The following is a 20600-nucleotide window of genomic DNA, read 5'->3' as shown; positions in this document are numbered from 1 at the left end:
AATTTTATGGTTTCCACGAAATCAATGAAATATTGGTATCCAACAAATATTTATGAATCCACAGTATAACTTTAAATTCTGACGTAACTACAATCAAGACATGGAACTAACATTTCTTTCTACTGACGATTTTCTGAATATAATGTTGAGTATTCAATAGAAAGATAGAAGATATATATATATTAAGAATATAACATTCTAAATACAATTTGCTATATTACTTTAGAAAACCCTCAATCATGTTTGATGTCCAGTAAAATTGTCACTTGCACAAAATTTCCCGCTCAGTTTTGACCTAATGTCGTGTAATGATATGATAGCTGCTCTGACTTGATAATGTAATTGACTTTTTGGTATGATGATATATTTCCACATTAATTCATTACTAAAATAATAAGCATTTTTTGTTTTACTAAATCCTTGAATGAATTAAAAAAAGACCAGAAACATTTATATCAATATTTGTATTAAAGTCATCAAAAGGGAATATCTGACCTCCATCAGTGTTTTCATTCTTCATGAATGACATCAAAAATGTAAATTTTATAACATCTCACATGACAACTTTCATGCCTTATAAAATTCGATTATTTAAGATACTTTGTTCCATTAAACTCTATGCCCAATCTAATGGTGTCAGTCATCATCTAGTCCCAATATTGCAACCCTACCCTAACCCAGCTAAAGTGCAGTAAAGCAATATATATATATATATATGTATGATATGTATATGTATATTAGACATGCGCAGTTCACCAGAATCTGAGTGAATCTGAGCTTACCACTGTAAAACCCTGCACAAATAGCATATAATTATTCTTCTATTGCATATTTTTATTTGTACACTTTATTAAGGAGGTAGACCTAGGTTAAGGGAAATAACTCTTAAAATCATCAGTACGTTTGTGTCAACCATTTTTAAAAATATATTCTAAGCTTCTAGGTTACATAGATTATTTTCAATCTGTTTCAGGCAAATGCTTAAAATACATTGATGAACTTGACTTTTACAAACGTACTGATGATTTAAAGAGTTATCTCCCTGAACCAAGGTCTACCCCTTAAATAGTCCTAATTATTAAATTTTATCAAAAAAAATCCAAATTTTGAAAGTATAAATACGTTATGCTGAAACTTAACTAATGAAGGTTTGGAACAAAATTTTGAAAACATATCAAAGAAGACTCATTGGCACTCATACCACATCTTCCTATATCTATTAATATGGACCTAGTGATTTTGTGTCATGAGTTTATAATCAAGTGCACATAATTATTTTGTGTTATGATTTTGTGTCAAAAAATCATGATGATATGGGTGTAGTGTTTTTGTGTGTAATACTTGAAATTTCTATGTGTGCATAATGATTTTGTGTTAAAAATGTATGAACATACGCCTGTAGTGATTTTGTGTCATGAATTAATTATTGTATGCATAATGATTTTGTGTCATAAATTAATACACCATGTCCTTTTGATTAAAATATCTCACAGCACACATTTTTTTTTAAAGAAAAACCTAAATTTCTGAAACATCTGTAACATCAACTGACTTTTCACAGATTGTTATTAATGTTCATGACTTCAAAAAACTTCTTTAAAGCATCAATTCTATATTGGGCAATTGTTGATATATTTCATAGTAATATCCTTAATGATTGTGCCTCTGGAATAATATGTAACTGTTTGGATCATTAAAAATAAATCACATAGGGAAAATTAGTTGGTTGAGAAAATGTTATCTATATATGGGGATAATTGATCTGTATTTAACCTTCAAAATAAATTTTGTTTTCATTCCATACCTTTAATCCATCGTCTCCAAGTTCAACGCTCTCAAAGAAAGATGTAGATACCCCCAACAGGGCCTCTCTTGGCCATTCTGTGAACCAATCAATAGTACAACAGTTGACCAGTGACGGGAACATACGACATCTGGTACGGAAGGAATTTCCTACGGGACTCATACATAATACTATATGTAGGTTATTCCTGAAAATCAAAATTTCTAACATTATTAATATCATTATGGTACTCATCTGTCTCATGATTGATAAAGCCTTTATCTAGTACTTTGTTTGCTTGTATCAGAAATCAAACATTGGCTGTACATTTATTACCTTTATCCAATTGACCGTTTCAGAATCTAAAGAATCATGGGTAATTTAATTGTTCGTACCTCAAAATGAAAATAACGTCACGTTATTGGTTGAATTTCCATGGTTTATGACATTTTTAACCAATCAGGACGTTTTGGTGTACACTTTTGAAAATATTACCCAGGATGCATTAGATTCTGAAACGGCAAATTCCGCTGACATTATTCTCTTTTTTTATTGTAAAATAGTCTTATTAAGAGCATAATTATATAGTGAGTTGTATAAAATTTAGTGAATTTATTTTAGTGTAGATTTAACAAGACTCCTTATAAGAAATGCTTCTAAGCATACAATTTACCTGACTCTATTAATACAGAATTCAAAGATGGCGTCTCTGTTGCCTTCTGGGATACCAAGTTCCTTTGCAGCAGGACGACAGCCAATAATTAATCTTTCGTACTCATCAGCTTCAAACAAGTTAGGAACTTCACCAGAATTTAGTACGTTATTGATATCTTCAAGGAATTCTTCTACAACAATCTGAAAATCAACAATTATAAAATTTAAATTATTTCAAATTTATAACTGAGAAACTGTTGGCTTTTTGTTTCAGTTCTGACCTTGTTGACTATAAATGTAACTTATAAAATAGGTACTTAGGTTTTTGCTGAAATTATATTACAAGTAAGGGAGTTATAAGGTGCTTAGTACTCAGTTGAATAAGCAGATAAATTGACTTGTACAACCAAGACAAAATATATTTCCCCACAGCTGATTTGAATGAACTTAAAGGTGGTATCTAACACTACAGGGAGGTCACTCTGTAAAATCAGCTAAACGTTTTAATTACGTTGTGTTGTTAAGGGAATATTTAGCTTCTCAATGATTAAAATTAGTGTTTGTCAAACTGCTATATTACAAGTGTAATTTTTCTGATAAATCGGTTGGTTCAAATATTTTGAAATTTTTATATTTTTGTCAAAGGGTCAAAGTAAATACTTTGTCAAAATTTAATGAAAATTAAACGAGCCAAACTAATTTTAGTGAAGGTTTTGGGTACCACCTTAATAAGCCATTTAACTCTAACTGACTCACCTGTGTATCAGTAAACAGGAAGGTAGTGTGTTGATTTTTAACTCCAGCAAGGTCATACAATTTCTTAATATCATCATGGAAAGCATTATAATCATAACCTCTACTCAATTCAATCTGTACACAGGGGTAGCCAGCAATGTGGGAAGATAATCTACAAAATATGTCAAACCAATGAAAATATACTCTTGACTTAAAAAATAATTGTCATGGTCCCATAGACAAGTGGATGTCATGACAACCGAAAACATGTCAAACCAATGAAAATAGACTCTTGACTTAAAAATTAATTGTCATGGTCCCATAGACAAGTGGATGCTCTGACAATCAAAAACATGTCAAACATGAAAGCAAATGTTTTTTTTTTATCCTAAGCAAATTTTTATTTTTTCATCCTGAGTTTTTCAATCAAATTTGTGATGTTTTAACACTGACAAAGGGAAGAAAGTGCACAATTTATTTTACAAATTTTAGATAGAAATTATATATTGATAAATTTTATTTTTTTCAAATTAGATCAAAACAAGAAAACATTACAAATAAACAGGAATAACAAACCTAGTGAGTGACTGTTTCCCTGTTCCACCAACACCAACCAGTAGAGCATTACCCCTCTCCTGTCTGATCATTCTAACAATACGAGACACATGCTCAATGGCGTCCATGAAAAATACAAGTCTCATCTCCTTGGAGGACTGCATGTTCAAATCATCTAGATACTGAAATCAATAAATACAAGATATTTTTTCTGGATTTCAGTATAAAATTATATTGTAAATTTAGAACTTTAGACATGTGAGTTTATAAGTACATGTACTGCAAAATATCTTCTAGAATTCAAGAGCTAGAGTCTATCAATGTCAATATTTCTTTTATTATTTTCAAATAATTTTTGGATTCAAATCTTTAAAGGAATGAAAAGCTTTGAAGGAACGGACTATTAAATGCCCATTACTGATTTCAAGGTTTATCTCCCTTTGACTAAATTCTACCCACTTAAGGAAAAACATGCCAGTCTGTAAACACTTACATCTTGTAAAATATTCTTTAACTTTTTCATATCAGGTAATTCTTCATATATACGGTCCTGTTTCTCTGCTCCCATCTTTATAAAATCTCCAAATATAATAGGATTAGTTTGGAATGTCTCTGGTTCAATTGTCTGTAGAACAACAATGCATTTGAATTAGTTACCTTATTCCATACAATAACCTTTACCATGCTTAATACAGTAATCATTACTGTATTCCATATAGAATAATATACTGTAAATTCAGAAATTAATGCCAGGTTTTTATAATTGCGAAAAAATGCAACAGAGCTGTAAACGCAATACACATTTTAAATTTTTTTTATATGAATTAAACAGAAGTTTTCTCAAAATAGTAAAAATTAAAATGTTATTTAAGTCTAAAATCAGAAAATCACAATAATAAATACACGCAATAATTCCTGAATTTACAGTAGTAACCTATATTGACATTTTCAATACATTTATTACAAAATAAGTGCCCTTTATAATTGAGTAAATCATCGTCTGGCCAGTAGCCAGGATGTTCACATGAGTGTTACTTTGGGGTAACAATGCTAAAACTTTCATAGTCCAACATCAACATTATATCTCGACTTTAATAGTCTTTAATTGTATTTTATGTTTTAGGAGATCCTTGCAATACATAGATTTTTTTCTTCTTCAAATTTACAGAACTTCGGAAAGAAAGAACATTCTGTTTTTAAATGGAACAGGTGTTACAATGATTTGAACAGTTGATTCTCCATTCTATTAATTCGCCTTTACAGAATCTAAAGAATCATGGGTAATTTCATTGTTCGTACCCCAAAATGAAAATAACGTCACGTCATTGGTTGAATTTCCATTGTTTATGGCATTTTTAACCTATCACGACGTTTGGGTGTGCACTTTTGAAAATATTACCCAGGATGCATTAGATTCTGAAGCGGCGAATTTAATGTCATTACTTCATACTATTTTTCACAGTGTTTTCTAAAAGCTAAAACTTGTGAAAGCTATCAATACCTCCATGTGTTTCTACTGACTATATAAGTCAGCTAGATATTACCAAAAAATCTACACATTCTTAACCTCCTAATAACTAATTTTTATTTGAGAATTATTTTGTTTATAAAATAAATATATTACTAAAAGATCTACTCATTCTTCAGCTTCTACAAACTAATGTTTACTTGTCATGAATGATGCATATAATCATGCACTAAATAATCTTCAATATCTCATATTATCTTATACTTAAACAGATATCTGTATTAATCTGCTAATCTGAAATTACTGCTGCAGGGATGACACTAATTATTTTTTTCTAATCCCCACTTATATGGTACCAGTACTCAGTCTCACAGTGCATTTGTAAGATATACATTAAAATCAAAATTATTTAAGTTTCAACAGAATCTGCCTTGACAATACTATGCACAACAGGACCCGTGTCAGGAACGACATCAAAAGATCGATGTAGGATAAAAAACTTAAATCAAATAGTTTGGGGGTGGGGGGGTTAAAATTCTGCAAGTTTTGTATATCTAAAATCGATTTTTACATATATCCCTATTGGTAAATCAATTTTTCCCAAATTAAGTTAAGAGCGGGGGTGTGGGGGTATGTGAATTAAGTTTTTTATCCTACATTGAACTTTTGATGTCGTCCCTAATGTAACCAAAAAATTAATTTTTATCTTTTTGCTGTATCAACCGTTTTCTACTATACTACTTCTACTAAAAAAAAATCCAGACCCAGGCAACAAAGATATCTTTTAACAAGTAAATCAAGGGATTTAAAAAAAAACATCATCTACCAAAAACATCTAGTTTCATTTTATTCTCTTGTTATGCAAGAGATTTTACAGTGTCAAAACAAAATTATTTGTCTACAAAATTATTAGTGAACAAGTTTTATTTTACTCTGTTTGAACTGCCCAAACGAAGGCTGGGGACATTAGATTTTTTCTTCACAGGTGGCATATCAGCATCCTAAAATTTAAAACAAACCAAAGGTGTTGAACACATGTGCAATTTCTTCCATGAACCAAATTATCCACAAGTTCGTGAACACATTAACATATGCAATTTTCCATGAACCTTATTATTTACAAGTTCTTGAACACATGTTCAATTTTCAATGAACATTTATACAATGTTTTTACAAGTTCTTGAACACATTAATATATGCAATTTTCCATGAACCTTATTATTTACAAGTTCTTGAACACATGTTCAATTTTCAATGAACATTTATACAATGTTTTTACAAGTTCTTGAACACATGTGTAATTTTCCATGAACTTTAACTACCATGAACCACATGTGCTTTTAGATATTATCAAATAGCCAAAGAAACACTTATTACATTTCTGAATGCTATTGCTCCCTTATCCCTACCTGTCCTATCCAGTGCAATATTTATATCATACATTGCATTGCACCAGTCATATCTAGTGCAAATTTCATATCATACATTGCATTGCACCAGTTGAGTTACCTGAAATTTGGTTTTTGATCCTTTCCAACTATGAAGCTGTTAGAAATTCAATAAGTATTTTAAATAAATATAAATTATTATAATTTATGAATGCTTAAGCTTCCTATCCCAACCTGCTCTTTGCAGCATGCATATGTAATGCAATATTTTATATTATACATGCATTTTACCAGTTATTTTACCTCATACTTTATTTTGCATCCTTTCCAATTATACATCTGTCAGAATTTCAGATATATTCAGGTATATTAAATATATAAAAAAAAAAACAGATGTCTGGAACAAGAGTGCACACGCTGAAATGTCTCGCCTTCTATACTAATCATTGATATTATGTTGATAGTCTTAAGTATAAAGCTAAGCTTTATTACAACTGTCACATAAACTTTCCATTAACCAAGATAACTAAACAAAGACCAATGAACCTTGAAAAAGAGGTCAATGTCAGATGAACCATGACAGGCAGACAGGTACAGCTAACAATGCTTCTATACAACATATATAGTTGACACATTACTTATAGTTTAAGAAAAATAGACCAAAACACAAAAACTTAACACTGTGCAATGAACCGTGAAAATGAGGTCACGGTTAAATAAAACCTGCTCGACTGACATAAAGATCATAAAATATTTCCATACACCAAATATAGTTGACCTATGGCATATAGCATTAGATAAAAAGACCAAAACTCAAAAACTTAACTTTGACCACTGAACCATGAAAATGAGGTCAAGGTCACATGACATCTGCCCGCTAGACATGTACACTTAACAATCATTCCATACAACAAATATAGTAGACCTATTGCATATGGTATGAGAAAAACAGACCAAAACACAAAAATTTAACTATAACCACTGAACCATGAAAATGAGGTCAAGGTCAGATGACACCTGCCAGTTGGACATGTACACCTTACAGTCCTTCCATACACCGAATATACTAGCCCTATTGCTTATAGTATCTGAGATATGGACTTGACCACCAAAACTTAACCTTGTTCACCGATCCATGAAATGAGGTCGAGGTCAAGTGAAAACTGTCTGACGGGCATGAGGACCTTGCAAGGTACGCACACATCAAATATAGTTATCCTATTACTTATAATAAGAGAGAATTCAACATTACAAAAAATTTGAACTTTTTTTTCAAGTGGTCACTGAACCATGAAAATGAGGTCAAGGACATTGGACATGTGACTGACGGAAACTTCGTAACATGAAGCATCTATATACAAAGTATGAAGCATCCAGGTCTTCCACCTTCTAAAATATAAAGCTTTTAAGAAGTGAGCTAACGCCGCCGCCGTAGCCGCCGCCGTTGCCGCCGCCGTAGCCGCCGCCGGATCACTATCCCTATGTCGAGCTTATTGCAACAAAAGTTGCAGGCTCGACAAAAATTACTCTATTTCAAAAACTTTAAAAAGAAGGGAAAACATCTTTAACAGATATTTAAATTCACTGTAGAGTGTTTCTCCAAAATACCTGCATCACTGGCATTTTGCAATACTCTTATGTTTGGGAGACCATTTCACCTTTGGTTTAAGACAGATAACAAAATGGCATATTCAACAATAAGCTTTGACAAATCAACACAAAATTTTAAATAAAAAAAATGTATCCTAAAGTGACTTCAAAACATTCAAAAGTCTTATTAACTAGCCTAACAGCAATCCCTTACATTTTTAGTTGGGAACAAAATCAGGGAAATGTATTTTTATTTAATAAAACAGTATTTTGAAAATATCAATGGAAATTAATCTGACTTCCTTAGTCCCAGAGTAAGTCAACGAAAATTAATCTTAACTTCTTTAGTCAAAGAAGTTATCACCACCCCAGTCACCAGTACTTCAGCATGGGCATGAAAACACTTGTTTTTAAAATTTGCTTCAAAATAATTATAAATTAAGAAATGCATCTCTGTAATGCAGAGATCTGATGCCTTGTGCTGATTTTGGCATTTTTTGTTTTATTTTATCAGCTCTGATAAGTTTGTAATACATCTCGACTCTCAAATTTGTTGACTTCGAGCACACATTGTGGAAATACACATCTGGTGCAGTAAAATTATTACTGTTAAAATTATTCTGACTCTTAATCAAAGATTACTCACCTCACCAAAATGTTTATTTGCCATATCTGCTAAGATTTGGTAGAAATACATCTTATCTTCATTATTAATCAGCCTATCATGGAATACTCTCATTGATTCGTGACAAAATAGACGGAAAATTTGTTTGCCATCTCTAATTACACCAGTGTCAGCTTGTAATACACCTAGTATAAATGAATAAAAAATAATTGACTATTTGGTCATGAATTCTCTTCTTTTTTTTTTTTTTTAAATAGAGAATATCATATGGCTTTTTCAATATCGCATCCGTATAAACCCGAGCCACCAATATAATCCCAAGAGCTCTGCTCGAGGGATTATATTGGTTGAGGGTTGATACGGTGTGTGATATTGAAAAAGCCATATCATATACACTTTATTATATACATAAACCTCAAGTAGATGTTTTTTTTTTATGTGATATGACGTCATACAGATAAGGAGGTTTGAAATGACATCATACAGATAGAGGTTTGACATGACGTCATACAGATTAGGGTTTTGATAAAGCCTTTGCAACAGTGACTGCAATCGATGACGTGACGTCATACAGATTAAAGGTGTGATAAAGCTTTTGCAACCATGCTGATATCGATATCATCATGGGTGGCTGATACAGCACGCTTGCCATTGATTGTATTACATATACAATTTATCTGTATTTACTACTAAGTATATAATAAATGATTTTAACACACATCTGCTTTAATATATAATACAATCATGTATATTTAGACCTATTTACAGAAGTTTAAGTGCTTCAAATGAAAATTTAAGTTTTTTGCTTAATTTAGATGTCTAGAAATGTCATATTAATTCTATTTGCAATGTGTCTGGTAACTTTCCTTTTTTTTTGTTGTAACTACATAAGTTTAAAAAATACAGAGCCCATGAAAAATTTCCTCATTTTTAGTTAATACAATTTCATAATCTTTCAAAACCATGAAAGTAAATATCACAGAAATTATATTATTGCATAGCAATATAATATTTCCCACAGAAAGTAATCAAAAGTTAGCGTGCAATAAATTCTATTATTGTATAGCAATATAATATTTCCAACAGAAAGTAACCAAAAGTTAGCGTGCAATAAATTCTAATATTGCACTAGTGCAATAAATCCTCAAAATTCATGACATCATCAACGACAAAATCTTAGTTTAAACCAGTTTATACTTTTAAATATTATATTACTATACAATAAAAGGGTTATTGCATGAATATTGGGGAATATTGTCCCTCGTAGAACATATATTGCACTCGCAAGCTCGTGCAATATAAAATTCTACTTGGGACAATATTCCCCAATATTCATGCAATAACCCTATAATATTGAATATTGTCCCTCGTAGAACATATATTGCACTCGCAAGCTCGTGCAATATAAAATTCTACTCAGGACAATATTACCCAATATTCATGCAATAACCCTATATTATAGCTATAACATTTCTGAAAAGTTATATATTTACAGATAATAAACCAATATCTACAGATTTCTTTTTCTTTTCAAAAAGTTAAGGGAAAATAATCCAGATCTGAGTACATTTTGACAGATCTCTAAAGTTATATTTTTTTTATTTCACTTTTAAGGGGAGGTAATCAAGACCTACCCTGAATACATTTTGACAAATTTCTCAAGTTAAAACTATTTTATTTTTAATTAAGGGGAGATAATTCAGACCTACCCTGAATACATTTTGACAAATCTCTCAAGTTGAAGACATAATGAGATTTGGCTGGTGTTGGTAGCAGATCAGTTGACATTCTGAAGTATATCTCCACAGCGGCCTGTACGATAGGTTCTGTACAGTGACGTACTGCTGTTGGGAAGTCCATTAAGAAACCAGCCATAATTTGCTGAAATGTCAAATAAATTCATTAACTTGACAGATCTGGACAATAGATTCTGAAGAAAACTCCTTAAAATGATTCCTTAACACAAGTATTATATACCGGTATGTGTATAGTTAGCTAATTCCTTTGAACAATTAAGAATGGTAATGGACAAATCTATATTAACAAAAGTAGAAATTCACTAAATGGGAAACACATCATCTCATACTTTTACAGAAAAATATTATAATCTTCTTAAAATATAAATTACACAAACCTTGCGCCTGAAAATTCTGGATGAGCCAGTGCAGGGATGATTCCAGGTGTTTACAAATGGGTCCCTTGAATATCAAATTGGGAATTTTTATCCCAATTGGGAATTTTTTATGCATACAATCTAAGACGGAATAATATATCATTTTCCTGTAAAAACGGAAAATGAATATTAAGTTAATTTCTTCTGTACACTGATTGAAGAAATTATTGGATTCAGACCAGGGAAGTTGTAATACATGAATATCATTGCATATGATGCACTATCATCTTAACTTTGGAAAACGAGGCCTATTACAAAAACATATATATACCACAAGTACCAGCTAACATAAACCTATGGCAGGCCGTTTAGCTATTTATTCGAATTTCAAATTATCTCATAATATATACGATATCTCATATAAAATATACATGTAAGATTTATTTAAGATATCTTAAAGTATATGAAATATCTTATAAATATGTTTTGTATAAGATATCTTATGTATAGTTCATTGGATATCATATTAAGAAAATTATATGAGATATCTTATAAACTACATGTATAAGACATCTCATAAATTATTTCAGATATCTCGTGAACTATATAAGATATCTTAAAAACTTTATAAGATATCTTTCAAACTATATCAAATATCTAATGAACTATTATATAAGATATCTTATAAAGTTTATGAGATATCTTGAAGTTAGATTAAATAGCAAAACGGCTTGCCATATACTAACTAGTGAGAAAAAATTTAAATGTATTTCAAATAGAACTGGCCAATTGTTGAATTAAGAAAAGCAATTACAAAAGTATATATATATATATATATATGCTTAATTGATAAGTTATTTAAAGCAATTGAACCAGTGAACTTTAAAATTATTTGGATCATTTTCATATCTTTTGAAACAGTTCCATAATGATGACATCGTATTTCAGAAGGGGGGGGCTCATTTCATGAATGGTCTATCATCAACATTATTTTCAAAAACGCTCAAACTTTTGTCTTTTGCGGAAAAAAGAGCAAAATATAAAATAATTTCTTTTACAAAACAAGTTTTATTCAACATAACCGGCTCTGCTGGGCGATCTGCTTTTACCATTCAAATTCATTCATCAATGTTATATAAAATTTGCTCTTTGCCGAGGTCTGTTTTGACACCCATTTTGACAAAAAGCATATTTTTGATCAACCTGCTGAGCGATCTACTTTTATGAGACCACATACTCTCATAACATTTTCACTTCAATTGAATCCGGCCGCTAAAATTGTTTACCTCATGTTGACATAATTTTAAAAAATCGTTGTTAATAAAATGCGATCATAGTCAGCATTTTATCCGGATTTTACTATGTTTTGAGGTGGCACGGTAGTATTTGCATTCCAGAATTTAGGTTGCTCTTTTGTGTACCCTACTTAGGTTAATGTATCTAAACAGTGTGATTGGACAAAAAATACAGTATCAACTGAACATACTTTCCCAAACTAAGGGATGAATCATCTGTAGAAAAATATGAAATAATTTTACATACAGATGAAAATGAATTTTTGAGAACTTTTTTTAATTTTGTATTCACTGCACCATAAAAGACCTAAAATCACTAGTGGCCTAAGGTATTTAAATATAGCAAAAAAAGTAAACGGTCATGATACATATTCAAATTCATTTCTAAATATTTAAATGAAAGTACTTCAGTTAACTGTGAATGTAGAATTTTTTGCAGTGTTAGAAAGTGGTGAAAATTCTAAAAAGGCTATCATTATCCCTATGGGCCAGGAAATACTACCGTGCCACCTTGACGACAAACCATGAAAAATTATAGTTGCCGTAATCGGTGACGGAAACTTTTCCGGAAATACCGATTTTTGTTTTTTTTCCTGAATTGGGAATTTATATTGACAAACATTTTTTTGGGGCCGCTGGCTGATTTAAGGGCCGTTAAGCGGCCCTAAACTATATAGTGGAATCATCCCTGCAGTGGGTACAATTATTATAATACTTACTGTAAACATATGTTTAAGACTGTGCTCCGATGGTGACGGAATAGCAAACATAGCAAAATGTCGGAAAAATCTTGGTGACACATTATTACGGCCACCACCAGGTGGTGCACAGGCGGCTGCTAAAGTTACATCCTGAATTTCTTTCCATGTAAGTTTTTCACGATCATACGTGCCACCAAAGTCCTGATATTGTCTCAATAGTTCTATAGGTGGCTGAGAGCCGTAAGTATCCAGTTTAGGCATGTTTAAGTCATCAATTAAAATTATCACACGTTTGCCATGGGGAGCACCTGTAAAATATAATTATAAACATAGATGTAATATTAATAACAATAACCTTACAACACAAACAAAACAAATCAAATTGACACCAAGTGGTCACTGTATATATGGTGTTTTAAATAGTGAACCCCTTGTGAATAAATTGGATTATAGACAATTTTTTTCGGTTCTTTTTTTGAGTTGCTGAGATGAATACCCCAAATCTCCTTCTATTCATAAGTGTATTGAATTTGACACAACTAATCTTTTTAACTGGTTTGAATTTAACTGATTTTATTTTATTATTTCTTGGATACTTATTTTTGTGGATTTTGAAGGTTAGAGATGAACCACTAACTTTTAAAAGTGTCAACAAAGTGCAATGTTCTTAGAGGCTTGCTTGCAAACCTAAAATAACAGAGGTATCCACTAAATACAAACTTTTCTCAACCAACAAAACTTTGTATCCTAATTCTTCATATATATCTACTAACCAATACAATTTTTCCTTCTCTTCTCTAATTTAGATTCAATCATTTCTTGTGTTCTCTTGCTGCTGGTCTGAGCAGAGAAGTTTATAAACACAGGTACATAGTTAGCTCTATCAGCAATATTCTGTAGATGGCCACGGGCAATGACAGACTGAAATCAATAAATTTGATTAAATGAATATGGAGCAAAACATTATCTAAATTGCATGGTCCACTTGGCAAATAAGCAACCATTAAATGTATTATGTGCACATACTCAGGTATTTTTGCTGCAAATAAATTATTGTTTTTTGTTCTTTGCAGATTTTCTAATCTTTTCAAAAAACCAACCATCAATTCTATTCTTTAAATACTTTAGTATACCATCTTTTTCATAAGTAGAAAAAAAACAATTTGCGTCAATTACAAAGTTTTACAATAACTGTGCCCTAATTACTGACCTTTCCTACTCCAGTGCCTCCAGTGTATAGCACTGAATGTCTTACAGCCAGGAGTTTCTCCAAAAGATATCCAAATCTGACTGTATCTACGGTAGGAACCAACATGTCAAAGAATGGCATTTCCTTGTTATATTTGAATGATGGAACTATTTTCTCCCACATATCCATACGCCTTGTTTCATAGTCCATGTAACAACTCCATAGATCTCCAGCATTTGGTAACTGCAAAAAGAAAAATTGTAAGTATAAGAATATGCATTGACAAGAATTAGTTAAAATCAATAATGATGTTTTTTTTCTTTACAAAACCAGTTTATTTAAAAAAAAAAAGACGTGTACACATCACATATATGCAAGCAATGGCTATAAGTTAAGTGATTACTGTTAAATCAGAAATTTTGGAACTCCAATTATTATAGTAATTTTTAAAGGAATGGTAAAAATGCGAGATTAATTATTGAGATTTTAAAGAGTGCTGATGTTTCAAACAAAGAATGAATTCTAAATACAAGTTTTCAATTTTAGAAAAACCTATTTGATCTCTCTTGATGAAAAAAACATCTTAAATTTATGACTTTACATTACCGTAAGTTTAAAAATTATTGTGTGTATTTATTATTGTCACTTTGAAGAATTAACAAAAACGGATGTTTAGTTTTTGCAATTTATAAAGGTCTCTTCTTACATCATAACGTGAGTTCTTATTATTGCGATACTCTTAGAGTGACAATATTCACATGAATAAAATCCTTGCATTAGTTTCTGAATTTACAGTATTTTAAATTCTGCAAATAAATTCTCACCTTAGCATCACCATTGTCTTCAAACTGTCCCCTAACAAAGGTATCAAAGGCATCCCAGTTATTCTCTGACAAGTTTCCTCCAATAGACCACAGATAGGCAAACACAAACGTTGTGCAGACTAAGATGTGCAATTTTGCTGGATCCTGGTTGAAATCTGGTCCTCCACGTCCAAACAGTAGAGACTCTAACATCTTACACAGAGTTGTCACTTTACTGATGTCAACCTATTAAAATAAAGACAAACATTGAATATCATATCACGTATTAACTCTTTTGACATTTGGATTTATCAAGGGGTGTGTTTCAGCATTATCTTTATGTTCAATTACATTTTTAGATTATTTTTTTATCAAGGAAGTATATAATGAATGATAATCTTCCTGAAATTGACTCAAGTGAAAGAAATATGATATTCAGTTATATATTTCCATTTTATTTTTCATTTTATGCTGGATATTGTAATTAAGTTTTTCTTTGTTGTTCAAACTTAATAAAGATCATTTTATGTGTACAAACTTATCCCTTTTTAATTTTAGTAGAACAGGATGTTTTTAAAGACTTAAGCCACATAGGGCAGACACTAAATTAGAAGTGTAACATATATATTGTTTTTACAATACAAAAAGTAATTTCTATGTTTGTCAGATTTACAATATCTTTCTACATTTCAATTTTCATGATTTTTCAAATTTGTGGTTTTGTTCTATCCCTATTATTTACAATACACCATCCACAGAATCATATTCACATAATTCATCTTTAAAACTTACTTGATCAATAACTTGTGTACACTTTTTGGTGACAAATTTGATACCATCCTCTACATATTTTTTGAAGATCTCGAGCAAGTAATCCCTGGTTTCCTCCTTCATTTTATTTGACCAGCTCTCCAACCATGTTTGTACAAATGGCAGCCATTTTAATTCTTCTGGATCAACAAACACCATTCCACATCTGTAAAGGAGAAATTTCAATGAATGGCTAAGAGTGAAAACTTTCATTTGTGTTCTTAAAAAGGAGAAAAAAAAACAAATGTGTGTCCCAAACAAAATTTTATTTTAAATCCTGCTTAAACTTTGAATAACACATTTTCTTACAGTAGTTTTACTTCAATCATCCATTATACATCATTTAAAATATTTGAACTGCTACAACTTTGATAATGGAAAATGAATCTACACTGCATGGATATTTATATAAGGGTACTTACATGCATTTTTATCAACTGTGGAACTATTCTTACATACAATTTCAAAGATTGCCGCTGATAGAAATAGAGAAAGATTACACACAAATCTTGTGCTTAAAACAACATGAGAATTAAGAATAGTATCGGGTTATTTTTCGAGATTTTCATTGAATAAGGTATACAAAATATTTTGGCGGTTATTATTTTGGTGGATTCAAAACTTTTATCAATACCTTTGCATTTGCCGTTTTAAATTGGCAGAATTTATTTTGGCGATTTTTCTATTTGCAAAAATAAGCGAAAATTTGCACCCCGCAAAAATAACCCGCTATACTGTATATCTGGTCATATGGTCATAAAAATTTGGAGTACAATACATATTCAGACTTGCAAATCAACCAATCAAAATACTGGATTTATATGTTTCAAGCATAAATTTTGAACACTGAATACTGAATAAAGTCTAACGTCCAAAGGCCCTGTACTTACCTACTGACGGTAGCAGGGGAAGCTACTGCTAAATCTTGTACTTCAAACACCATGTGTATAAAAGGTGTGAACTTGATCCTTTCACTGTTGGCCAAACACAACATCTTGTTGTCATCTAACACAGTGTTCATATTCTCAATCCACAAAGCATCGACTGGACCATCACATACAACCCAGTGGTGGTCTTCAGATGTATCCTACAAGATAGACACATAAAATTAAATGGCCAATCATATACAACCAAGTGATGGTCTTCAGGTGTATCCTACTAGGTAAGATAGAATTAAATGGTCATTCACTTTCAACCCAGTGGTGGTCTTCAGATGTATCCTACAAGATAAGACACATAAAAAGAAATGGTCCATCATATACAACCAAGTCATGGGCATCTGTTGCATCAATACTATTGTAGACATGGATATTTTAGTGATATTGATAAATAAACTTTCTGCACAGAAATATGATACATAAATCAACATTGATTTAAATAAGTTTCTCTTTAAAAATATTTTACCAAGGGATCTTCCATGCATTTTAAGTGATAGCATATTAAACAAAAATAATCCCTCTGCCAAAAATACCACATTTTTAGAATACAAACACTATTATAAGTCGACTTACTGTCACACATTTTCTGACAGTGATTGCCATGAGGCCATCAGACCATTCTAATGTCAGTTTGTTGATACCACCATACAATTCCTCCATGGTGATAGACTTAGGGTTCAATACATAGTGATGACAGGGTTGGTAGAATGGATTTTTAAGTCCTTCAGCATGTAAGTTTGTAACAGTCTCAGCTAACACCTAGAAAGAAAACAATAACTAAAGAATAACTAATTCAAAAATTAGCTGGCCATGTGCTCATATGGGTCAACGGATGATACTAGGGCCCATATGCAAAAGGACATGTTATAATCTTTCTATGACAAATTTGCTTATAAATGGAAAGATTTTAATTATTCCATTTTTATTATTAAGCACCTAAACAGTACAAAACTATAGTCCTAGTCCATCATTGACATTAGGAACATTGATGACATCATCAATAACAGGTCACAAAGCCCGCCAAGATAAAAAATAAATATTCAACAAGCTACCTATCACCAAATTAATTCATGAATGCATAAAACATTAATTGAGTTAATTATCAGTGTTTTAAGTCACAAGTTGAAATATTTTCGATAAATGAATTATTCTTAAACAAAATGATCTTTTCAACCAAAATAAATCAAAGGTTTGAAACTATAGTAGTCAGTTGAGCTGGTTCAAATCTTTTCATCCAGTATCCACTGAGCCATTACACTAAATTGGAAGCAGAAAATGCCTTAAAGCAGGTTAATTTTGCGTGTTGTAAATTTTCGCTTATTTTCGCAGATAGAACAAATTCGCCAATATAAATTCAGACAATTCAAAAGTCCACATGCAAAGGTATTGATAAAAGTTTTGAATCCGCCAAAATATTAACTGTACAACATTTTTTCCTATACCTTATTCAATGAAAATTGCTAAATTTTACACCCCCGAAAATAACCCGCTATACGGTTTACAACTGGTTCCAAAACCTACCCTGTATGCTGTTGTTTTTCCTCCACCAGTAGGACCAACCAACATGACACCATGTCTGACTTCCATAGTCTCATAAAACTGGATAATTTTCTTAATCTGTGATTCCACAATTTGTAAACCCTTTCCGGCTATCACACTGATAATTTCTTCACGGAGGCGTCCATAATCGTGTTCTGGGATCTCAACACCTGGGAATAAATCTTGTAAGATGGCCTGTGAAAATAAAAAAGTTTTGCTCATAAGTCTTAAATATAACCTTTGAAAGTACATAACTTCACAATAACAATTTACATGGTATTGTGTGAGAATCATTGGTAATCATGGTTTTGTGTGATTATCACACATTCATGGTTTTGTGGAAGAAACATTGGTTTATGCTTTTCTGCAAAGATCACAGGTTCATTGTTTTGTGCAAGGATCAATTGTTCATGGTTTTGTGTGAGGATCACAGGTTCATGGTTTTATGGAAGAAACATTGGTTTATGTTTTTCTGCAAAGATTACAGGTTCATTGTTTTGTGCAAGGATCACTGGTTCATGGTTTTGTGTGAGGATCACAGGTTCATGGTTTTTGTGGAAAAATCGCTGGTTAATGTTTTTTTGTAAAGATCATAGGTTCACTGTTCCATGGTTATCAGTGAGGATCACAAATTCATGGTTTTGTGTGAGGATCTAAGGTTCATGGTTTTGTGTGAGGATCGCGGGTTCATGGTTTTGTATGATGATCGCAGGTTCATGGTTTTGTGTGAGGATCACTGGTTCATGGTTTTGTGTGAAGATCACTGGTACATGGTTTTGTGAGGATCACAAGTTCATTATTTTTTGTAAGGATAACTGTTTCATAATTTATGAATACATTTAGACTTTAAAGTATTACTTCCCTGCCTCATACAAAAAATGTGGACACATAGATATGTCTTAACTACATACCTGGAAAAGTGCTGCATCCTGTATCAAGAACTTGGGTAAATTACTGTCTCTAAGTGCTCTAATCAACACTACATCTTCACTCTTATCAGGGTTCTGTCGCTTCAAAGCTCCAGCCATGACTAACACAGATTTGACCGCCCTCATACCAAAGTCATAATGATCCTGTTGGGACAACTGTTCACTGCACAGTTTGTACATCTGTACCATCTTCTGGGCTAAAGACTTGGAGTCCTCAAATCCCTCGGAATACAGGATCACCTCAGCAATCAGGGCTGAAATAGAGAAATAAAATAATTATATTACATCAAAGTATTTAGTCAATTTGCCCAATTCCTTTCAGTGTAAGTGACAATGGTTGCTTTTTTCATGACTTCCCAATAAAATAATTCAAAAGAAACCAAGAAAAATTCAACATCATATTTCAATATCCACCAATCATTTGCTGAAAAAATATTTTTTCAGAATCGCTCTGGAAATGTGAAAATATTGAAGAAAAATAGAGAAAGCCTTTTCTCTAATTTTTGTGCTATTTTCACATTTCCTGACCGGTGTCAGAAAAATATTTCTCCTCACTAGTGAAAAATCTGTTCTTGGCAAATGATTGGTTGAAATTTAATTGTAATGTTAAATTTACTTATTGTGACGTCATGAAAAAAGGCGACCATGCTTGATGATGTGACATCAAAAGTACACAACTTTCATCAAATCTTTAAAAAGGAAGGATAAAAATCATAAGAGAAACAGATTCCACCACTGTAATGCGTGTATTATGATATTTCTCCACTCTCAACAGTTAAATTTTAATTATTAAAAAGCTCGGCAAGCCTCACTCTTTGAATATTAAAATTTAACTGTCTCGAGTGGAGAAATATTGTAATACACTTGTTGCAGTTGTGGAATCTATATTTCTTCCATTCTTCTGTCCATATCATAAACTTTGATTTGTATGCTGGGCCATTTGAGGTGAGACAAACTTCAGATGTGGTTAAATTTTTGGGTGTGAAGGGTAATCAAAAAACTCAAAGGACCTCATGTCATGGAGCTTTAGTAAAAGTTAAATTCTTTGAAATTTCAGTTTTTCTAAAATACTTAAACATCTTATAACTCCAATGTTTTTATATGTGTCTGAAAACTTACCATAATTGGGTACCATCATAGCTATTGGTCTAAACAAAGCTTTCAAATTATCTGGAAGTTCAGTACGTCCAGCGTAACCTGGATTCATGGTGATAAATGCAGCTGCCGTAGCTATCAGTTTGATCTCACGTCCTTCAAACATAAATCTTGACAACTTGGCTGACTTTGCATTCCTTATTGTGATCAACTGTTGGGCAATGACAGAAAGTACTTCAATATCAATTCTGTTGAACTCATCAAAACAGCACCATGCACCAGATTGGGCAAGTCCAGAGAAAAATCTGCCCATCATCTGTAATGACAAAAACATAAGTTAGAAATCAGGCACCAGATTGGGCAAGTCCAGAGAAAAATCTGCCCATCATC

The 20600-nt window shown here is 31.7% G+C and overlaps 1 protein-coding gene across 7 annotated transcripts in view; it reads right to left on the bottom strand.

The window, feature by feature from the left end:
• Nucleotides 1-20600, bottom strand: part of LOC143052293 (dynein axonemal heavy chain 6-like) — a 75394-nt gene that overhangs the window by 28549 nt on the left and 26245 nt on the right. For 4 of the 7 annotated variants that reach the window (XM_076225296.1, XM_076225297.1, XM_076225300.1 and 1 more), the window contains 18 exons: nt 20235-20526; nt 19098-19369; nt 18169-18381; nt 17221-17406; nt 16600-16796; nt 15692-15875; nt 14921-15145; nt 14118-14339; nt 13681-13828; nt 12926-13215; nt 10508-10679; nt 8820-8983; nt 6705-6740; nt 4221-4352; nt 3749-3909; nt 3194-3344; nt 2457-2638; nt 1805-1991 (listed from right to left, as the gene is read on the bottom strand). In XM_076225296.1, coding sequence (XP_076081411.1) covers nt 1805-1991; nt 2457-2638; nt 3194-3344; nt 3749-3909; nt 4221-4352; nt 6705-6740; nt 8820-8983; nt 10508-10679; nt 12926-13215; nt 13681-13828; nt 14118-14339; nt 14921-15145; nt 15692-15875; nt 16600-16796; nt 17221-17406; nt 18169-18381; nt 19098-19369; nt 20235-20526 — 3414 coding nt within the window. The remainder of the gene's footprint in view (nt 1-1804; nt 1992-2456; nt 2639-3193; nt 3345-3748; nt 3910-4220; nt 4353-6704; nt 6741-8819; nt 8984-10507; nt 10680-12925; nt 13216-13680; nt 13829-14117; nt 14340-14920; nt 15146-15691; nt 15876-16599; nt 16797-17220; nt 17407-18168; nt 18382-19097; nt 19370-20234; nt 20527-20600) is intronic. The other 3 variants (XM_076225298.1, XM_076225299.1, XM_076225302.1) reach the window with 1 other exon arrangement.

The sequence above is a fragment of the Mytilus galloprovincialis genome, chromosome 11 (genome assembly GCF_965363235.1).
Source record: "Mytilus galloprovincialis chromosome 11, xbMytGall1.hap1.1, whole genome shotgun sequence".
NCBI classification, from domain to species: domain Eukaryota; kingdom Metazoa; phylum Mollusca; class Bivalvia; order Mytilida; family Mytilidae; genus Mytilus; species Mytilus galloprovincialis.
This window is presented reverse-complemented; position numbering and strand designations above follow the sequence as displayed.